The 8,246-nt window shown below is 48.8% G+C and overlaps 1 protein-coding gene across 1 annotated transcript; it reads left to right on the plus strand.

Moving 5' to 3' along the window:
• The first annotated feature begins 1,648 nt into the window (after positions 1 to 1,648).
• On the plus strand, positions 1,649 to 6,998 carry LOC135536350 (H(+)/Cl(-) exchange transporter 7-like). Its single transcript, XM_064962698.1, has 8 exons — positions 1,649 to 1,775; positions 2,162 to 2,255; positions 3,067 to 3,239; positions 6,001 to 6,052; positions 6,325 to 6,331; positions 6,498 to 6,556; positions 6,775 to 6,854; positions 6,984 to 6,998. Exons 1-8 carry the CDS (start codon positions 1,662 to 1,664, stop codon positions 6,996 to 6,998), a joined length of 594 nt encoding a protein of 197 aa, XP_064818770.1. The 5' UTR covers positions 1,649 to 1,661.
• The last annotated feature ends 1,248 nt before the right edge of the window (positions 6,999 to 8,246 follow it).

The raw sequence follows: 8,246 nt of genomic DNA on the forward strand, positions 1-8,246 counted from the left end.
TATAGTGGTAGTGTTAGACAGGTGTTGTATATAGTGGTAGTGTTAGACAGGTGTTGTATATAGTGTTAGACAGGTGTTGTATATAGTGGTAGTGTTAGACAGGTGTTATATAGTGGTAGTGTTGGACAGGTGTTGTATATATAGTGGTAGTGTTAGAGTGTTAGCTGTTGTATATAGTGGTAGTGTTAGCTGTTGACAGGTGTTTGTATATAGTAGTAGTGTTAGACAGGTGTTGTATATAGTGGTAGTGTTAGACAGGTGTTGTATATAGTGGTAGTGTTAGACAGGTGTTGTATATAGTGGTAGTGTTAGACAGGTGTTGTATATAGTGGTAGTGTTAGACAGGTGTTGTATATAGTGGTAGTGTTAGACAGGTGTTGTATATAGTGGTAGTGTGAGACAGGTGGTAGTGTTAGACAGGTGTTTGTATATAGTGGTAGTGTTAGACAGGTGTTGTATATAGCTGTTGTATATGGTAGTGTTAGACAGGTGTTGTATATAGTGGTAGTGTTAGACACATTGGTAGTGTTAGGCTGTTGTATATATAGTGGTAGTGTTGAGACAGGTGTTGTATATAGTGGTAGTGTTAGACAGGTGTTGTATATAGTGGTAGTGTTAGACAGGTGTTGTATATAGTGGTAGTGTTAGACAGGTGTTGTATATAGTGGTAGTGTTAGACAGGTGTTGTATATAGTGGTAGTGTTAGACAGGTGTTGTATATAGTGGTAGTGTTAGACAGGTGTTGTATATAGTGGTAGTATTAGACAGGTGTTGTATATAGTGGTAGTGTTAGACAGGTGTTGTATATAGTGGACAGGTGTTGTATATAGTGGTAGTGTTAGGTGTGTATTAGTGGTAGTGTTAGGTGTTGTATATAGTGGTAGTGTTAGACAGGTGTTGTATATAGTGGTAGTGTTGAGACAGGTGTTGTATATAGTGGTAGTGTTAGACAGGTGTTGTATATAGTGGTAGTGTTAGACAGGTGTTGTATATAGTGGTAGTGTTAGACAGCTGTTGTATATAGTGGTAGACAGGTGTTGTATATAGTGGTAGTGTTAGACAGGTGTTGTATATAGTGGTAGTGTTAGATAGGTGTTGTATATAGTGGTAGTGTTGGACAGGTGTTGTATATAGTGGTAGTGTTAGACAGGTGTTGTATATAGTGGTAGTGTTAGACAGGTGTTGTATATAGTGGTAGTGTTAGACAGGTGTTGTATATAGTGGTAGTGTTAGACAGGTGTTGTATATAGTGGTAGTGTTAGACAGGTGTTGTATATAGTGGTAGTGTTGGACAGGTGTGCTGTCCAGGTGACTGTATATTGTCAGGTACAGGTAACAGGTAGCTATCTGAGTAGTGTTAGACATCTCCTCTCCTTCCTTTTATACCTGCAGCACTGTGAGTGGTATAAATAGACATCACGTCACTCCTGCTTCAGACATGTGAGAGGGGACTTCAGGTGTTGTATATAGTGTTAGTGTTAGACTTGAAAGGCATTTCAGTTTCTTCCTTGTTTTAAACTATGGTGCCATTCTGAAGTGTGTGTGTGTGTGTGAACTGTGTGTGTGTCTTTGTTGGGGTGTGTGTGTGTGTGTGTGTGTGTGTGTGTGTGTGTGTGTGTGTGTGTGTGTGTTCTCAGGTCGTCCGGCCCTGTCTCCAGGTGATGGAGGCCATGCTAGTTGCCGCGGTAACGGCGACGGTGTCTTTCGCCATGATCTATTTCTCTAATGACTGTCAGCCTCTCGGACCTGACCAGTCAGAGGACTACCCTCTACAGGTACACACACACACGCGCACGCACACACACACACACACACACACACGCAATTGTGGAGACACAATTAAGTCCCTTTCAAAGTACTATTTTCCTTAACCCTCACCCTAGCTCCTCCCCCAAGCTCTTAGACCCTCACCCTAGCTCTTAGACCCTCACCCTAGCTCCTAGCCCCTCACCCTAGCTCCTAGCCCCTCACCCTAGCCCCTTACCAAATTCTAACCCTAAACCCCCTAGAAATTGCGTTTGACCTTGTGGGGGCTAACAAAATGTCCCCAGTTGGTCACATTTTTGTTTGTTTACTTTTCTTGTGGGAACCTCTGGTCCCCACAAGTAATAGTTAAACGCATCCAAACACAACCCCACTCACTCACATGCTCTGCCTCCAGTTGTTCTGTGCGGATGGAGAATATAACTCCATGGCAACGGCCTTCTTCAACACACCTGAGAGGAGCGTCCGCAGTCTCTTCCACAACCCACCAGGTAGACCGTTTGTGTGCCTGGTCGATGCACCAGAGCACTGTGTTTATGGTGCACTGTGTCTCTGCAGTGTGATAGTGCCCCCTGGTGTTGAACTAGCAGACTGCTTCACCACAATGCTCCCTTCTGATGTCTGTTTACACCACACTATTCAGTTGGAAAGTCATTTGTTTTAATTATTATGAATGTACAAAGTTTGCAATGAACACATTTTTGTATTTCTGTCTCACTCACTCTCTCTGTCTATCTCTCTCTGTCTGTCTGTCTGTCTCTGTCTGTCTGTCTGTCTGTCTGTCTGTCTCTGTCTGTCTCTGTCTGTCTCTGTCTGTCTCTGTCTGTCTCTGTCTGTCTGTGTCTGTCTGTGTCTGTCTGTCTCTGTCTGTCTGTCTGTCTGTCTCTGTCTGTCTGTCTGTGTCTCTGTCTGTCTGTCTCTGTCTGTCTCTGTCTGTCTCTCTCTGTCTCTCTGTCTGTCTCTCTGTCTGTCTCTCTGTCTCTCTGTCTGTCTCTGTCTGTCTGTCTCTGTCTGTCTGTGTCTCTGTCTGTGTCTGTCTGTCTCTGTCTGTCTCTCTGTCTCTGTCTGTCTCTGTCTCTCGGTCTGTCTGTCTGTGTCTCTCCTGTCTGCCTCTCTCGGTCTCTCTGTCTGTCTGTCTTTCTCTCTCTTTCTCTCTCTGTCTCTCTCTTTCTGCCTCTCTTGGTCTCTCTGTCTGTCTGTCTCTTCTCTCTGTCGGTCTCTTTTTCTCTCTGTCTCTCTCTTTCTCTCTCTTGGTCTCTCTCTCTGTCTCTTTCTCTCTCTGTCTCTTTCTTCTTCTTCCAGGTTCCTACAACCCTCTGACTCTAAGTCTGTTTACGTTGACCTATTTCTTCCTGGCCTGTTGGACCTATGGCCTGACTGTCTCAGCTGGAGTCTTCATCCCGTCTCTGCTCATAGGAGCAGCCTGGGGAAGACTGTTTGGGATACTGCTGGCTGCTATCACGCCTAACGGATCGGTGAGTGTGAGGGGGTTATATGGCCATCATTGTGGGGGTTATATGGCCATCATTATGGGGGTTATATGGCCATCATTATGGGGGTTATATGGTGGTTATATGGCCATCATTATGGGGGTTATATGGCCATCATTATGGGGGTTATATGGCCCTCATTATGGGGGTTATATGGCCATCATTATGGGGGTTATATGGCTCTCATTATGGGGGTTATATGGCCATCATTATGGGGGTTGTATGGGGGTTATATGACCATCATTATGGGGGTTATATGGCCATCATTATGGGGGTTGTATGGGGGTTATATGACCATCATTATGGGGGTTATATGGCCATCATTATGGGGGTTATATGGCCATCATTATGGGGGTTATATGGCCATCATTATGGGGGTAATATGGCCATCATTATGGAGGTTATATGGCCATCAGTATGGGGGTTATATGGTCATCATTATGGAGGTTATATGGCCATCATTATGGGGGTTATATGACCATCATTATGGGGGTTATGTGGGGGTTATATGACATCATTGTGGGGGTTATATGGACATCATTATGGGGGTTATATTACCATCATTGTGGGGGTTATATGGCCATCATTATGGGGGTTATATGGCCATCATTATGGGGGTTATATGGCCATCATTATGGGGGTTATATGACATCATTGTGGGGGTTATATGACCATCATTATGGGGGTTATATGACATCATTGTGGGGGTTATATGGACATCATTATGGGGGTTATATGACCATCATTGTGGGGGTAATATGGACATCATTGTGGGGGTATATGACATCATTGTGGGGGTATATGACATTGTGGGGGTATATGACATCATTGTGGGGGTATATGACATCATTGTGGGGGTATATGACATCATTGTGGGGGTATATGACATAATTCTCCCGTTGGGCCACACTGTTAAGACTCTTTGTTAGGCCACGCTCAAATCTCCCAGTCAATTAATCCCAACAAAATGACAGGTTGACCCCAATACAGTTGTACACATTACTCTGGTGTGAACCCCGTGGTGCTCTCTGGTGTGAACCCCGTAGTGCTCTCTGGTGTGAACCCCGTGGTGCTCTCTGGTCTGAACCCGTGGTGCTCTCTGGTCTGAACCCCGTAGTGCTCTCTGGTCTGACCCGTAGTGCTCTCTGGTGTGAACCCACGTGGTACTCTCTGGTCCTGAACCCGTAGTGCTCTCTGGTGTGAACCCGTGGTGCTCTCTGGTGTGAACCCGTAGTGCTCTCTGGTGTGACCAGTAATTAACTCTCTGGTGTGAACCCCTTAGTGCTCTCTGGTGTGAACCCGTAGTGCTCTCTGGTGTGAACCCCGTGGTGCTCTCTGGTGGGCAACCCCGTAGTGCTCTCTGGTGTAGACCCGTAGTGCTCTCTGGTCTGAACCCGTGGTGCTCTCTGGTGTGAACCCCGTAGTGCTCTCTGGTCTGAACCCCGTAGTGCTCTCTGGTCTGAACCCCGTGCTGCTCTGTAGACCCCGTGAGTGTCTCTGGTGTGAACCCCGTAGTGCTCTCTGGTCTGAACCCGTAGTGCTCTCTGGTCTGAACCCCGTAGTGCTCTCTGGTCCTGAACCCGTGAGTGCTGTCTGGTCTGAACCCGTAGTGCTGTCACAATTGAACCCCTGTAGTGCTGTCTGGTCTGAACCCCGTGGTGCTCTCTGGTTTGGGCCGTGGTGCTCCTTTGGTGTAGACCCGTAGTGCTCTCTGGTCTGTAACCCCGTGGTGCTCTCTGGTGTGAGACCCCGTAGGTGCTCCTCTGGCCTGAACCCGTGGTGCTCTCTGGTCTGAACCCGTGGTGCTCTCTGGTCTGACCCGTAGTGCTCTCTGGTCTGACCCCGTAGTGCTCTCTGGTCTGAACCCCGTGGTGCTCTCTGGTGTGAACCCGTAGTGCTCTCTGGTGTAGACCCCGTAGTAACTCTCTGGTGTGAACCCCGTGGTGCTCTCTGGTGTGAACCCCGGTGCTCTCTGGTGTGAACCCCGTAGTGCTCTCTGGCCTGACCCCTTAGTGCTCTCTGGTGTGAACCCCTTAGTGCTCTCTGGTGTGAACCCATTAGTGTTCTCTGGTGTGAACCCGTAGTGTTCTCTGGCCTGAACCCCGTAGTGCTCCTCTGGTATGAACCCAGTAGTGCTCTCTGGTGTGAACCCCGTAGTGCTCTCTGGGTGTGACCCCGTAGTGCTCTCTGGCCTGAACCCGTAGTGCTCTCTGGCGTGAACCCCGTAGTGCTCTCTGGCGTGAGCCAATGAGTGCTCTCTGGTGTATGACCCCGTAGTGCTCTCTGGTGTGAACCGTGAGTGCTCTCTGGTGTGAACCCCGTAGTGCTCTCTGGTGTGAACCCATGTGGTGCTCTCTGGCCTAGACGTAGTGCTCTCTGGCCTGAACCCCTTGTAGTGCTCTCTGGTGTGAACCCGTAGTGCTCTCTGGTGTGACCCCGTAGTGTTCTCTGGTGTGAACCCCGTAGTGTTCTCTTTGCAAAGCCCATTAGTGCTCTCTGGTGTGAACCCCCGTAGTGCTCTCTGGTGTGAACCCAGTGCTCTCTGGTGTGAACCCCGTAGTGCTCTCTGGCGTGAACCCGTAGTGCTCTCTGGCGTGACCGTGTAGTGCTCTCTGGCGTGAACCCCGTAGTGCTCTCTGGTGAATGCTCAGCTGGGGGCTGCTGCTCTTCAACAGCTGCTTTGACCATGGCCACAGCATCGTGCATGGCCAGATTAGTGTCAATAATGTCTGTCTCTGTTTCTCAGGTTTGGGCCGTTCCAGGGAAGTATGCTTTAATGGGAGCTGCAGCACAACTGGGTGAAGTGTATCATTCCTGGGGTCCTTCCTCTGGTGTAGGATGTCACCTGACTGTTTACACAATAGTACCATTTTCCTGGGGTCACTTCCTCTGGTGTAGAATGCTCACACTGACTGTTTACCTGATAGTGTCATTTCTGAGTCCTTCCTCTGGTGTAGAGATGTCACACTGACTGTTTACCCACCAGTAGTGTCATTCTCAGGTCCTTCCTCTGGTCTGAGATGTCACACTGACTGTGAATCCTGATAATGTCATTCTCTGGTGTCCGTAGTCCTCTGGTGTGAAGATGTCTGACTGTTTACCTGATAAGTGTCTGGTGTGAACCCCCTAGTCCTTCCTCTGGTGAACCCCCATGTCACACTGACTGTTTACCCTGATAAGTGTCATTTCGAACCCTGTCCTCTGGTGTGAACCCCGAGTGCTCTCTGACTGTTTACCTGATAGTGTCATTCCTGAGGTCTTCCTCTGGTGTGAGACCCCGACTGTTTACCTGGTGCTCTCTGGTGAATTCCTTCCTCTGGTATAGAGAATCCCTGACTGTTTACCTGATTTGATTCCCTGGAGTCCTCTGGTGTGAAGATGTCTCTGACTGTGAACCCTGATAAGTGTCATTCCTGAATCCTTCCTCTGGTGTAGAGATATCACACTGACTGTTTACTAATAGTGTCATTCCTGGAGTCCTTCCTCTGGTGTAGTGATGCTCTCTGGTATGAACCCGTAGTGCTCTCTGGTGTGAACCCTTGCTCTCTGGTGGGAATGTGCTCACTGACTGAACCGATAGTGCTCTCTGGTGTGAACCTCGTGAGTGTCTCTCTGGCTGTGAACCCCGTAGTGCTCTCTGGTGTGAACCCGTTCCTCTCTGGTGTAGAGATGTCCCATTAGTGCTCTCTGGTGTGAACCCCGTAGTGCTCTCTGGTGTGAACCCTGTAGTGCTCTCTGGTGTGAACCCTGTAGTGCTCTCTGGTGTGAACCCCGTAGTGCTCTCTGACTGTTTACCCTGATAGTGTCATTCCTGCCTCTGGTTTGAACCCCGTAGTGCTCTCTGGGTGTCAACCCCGTAGTGCTTCCTCTGGCTTGAATAGTCTCTCTGGTTTGAACCTGATAGTGCTCTCTGGCGTGTCCTTCCTCTGGCGTGAACTCACACTGAGTGTTTGGCGTGAACCCTGTAGTGTCTCGGTCCTGAACCCCGTAGATGTCTCTGGCCTGATTTACCTAATAGTTGTCATTCCTGGCGTGAATCCCTTCCTCTGGGCCTGAATGTCCACTGACTCTTTACAGAACCCCGTAGTGCATTCCGGCGTGAAGTCCTTCCTCTGGCGTGAACCCCGCAGTCACACTGACTGGAACCCTGTAGTGTCATTCTGGCGTGAACCCCTGCTCTCTGGCGTGAACCCCGTAGTGCACTCTGCGTGAACCCCGTAGTGTCTGGCCTGAACCCCGTTCCTCTGGCCTTGAACCCCGTGAGTGCTTCGGCGTCATTCCCGGGGTCCTTCCTCTGGCTGAAGATGTCACACGGGCGTGAAATGGTAGTGTCATTCCTGGCGGTCCTTCCTCTGGTGGGAGATGTCACACTGACTGTGAACCTGGTAAATGTCATTTGGCGTCCTTCCTCTGGCGTAGAACCCCGATGTCTTCGGCTGTGAACCCCGTAGTGCTCATTGGCGTGAAGTCCCTAGAGTTTCTGGCGTGAACCCTATTTGCAGTAGTGTCATTCCTGGGGTCCTAGTGCTCTCTGGTCTGAATGTCACACTGACTGGTTGAACCTGATAGTGTCATTCGTGAATGCTTGGCTGGGGTATGGGCTCACAACAGCTGTCCAACACTGACTGTTTACCTGATAGTGTCATTCCTCTGTTTCCAGGTTTCCTCTGGTGGGAAGATGCTTTAATGGGACTGCAGCACAACTGATAGTGTCATTCCTGGGGTCCTTCCTCTGGTATGAGATGTCACACTGACTGTTTTTTACAGTAGTGTCATTCCTGGGGTCCTTCCTCTGGTGTGAGATGTCACACTGACTGTTTACCTGATAGTATCATTTCCTGGGGTCCTTCCTCTAGTGTAGAGATGTCACCTGACTGTTTACTGATAGTGTCATTCCCTGCAAGGTCCTTCCTCTGGTGTAGAGATGTCACACTGACTGTTTACCTGATAGTGTCATTCCTGGGAGCAATACGTAACTGAACGAAGTAATAA

The sequence above is a fragment of the Oncorhynchus masou genome, unplaced genomic scaffold (genome assembly GCF_036934945.1).
Source record: "Oncorhynchus masou masou isolate Uvic2021 unplaced genomic scaffold, UVic_Omas_1.1 unplaced_scaffold_5993, whole genome shotgun sequence".
Taxonomy (NCBI): domain Eukaryota; kingdom Metazoa; phylum Chordata; class Actinopteri; order Salmoniformes; family Salmonidae; genus Oncorhynchus; species Oncorhynchus masou.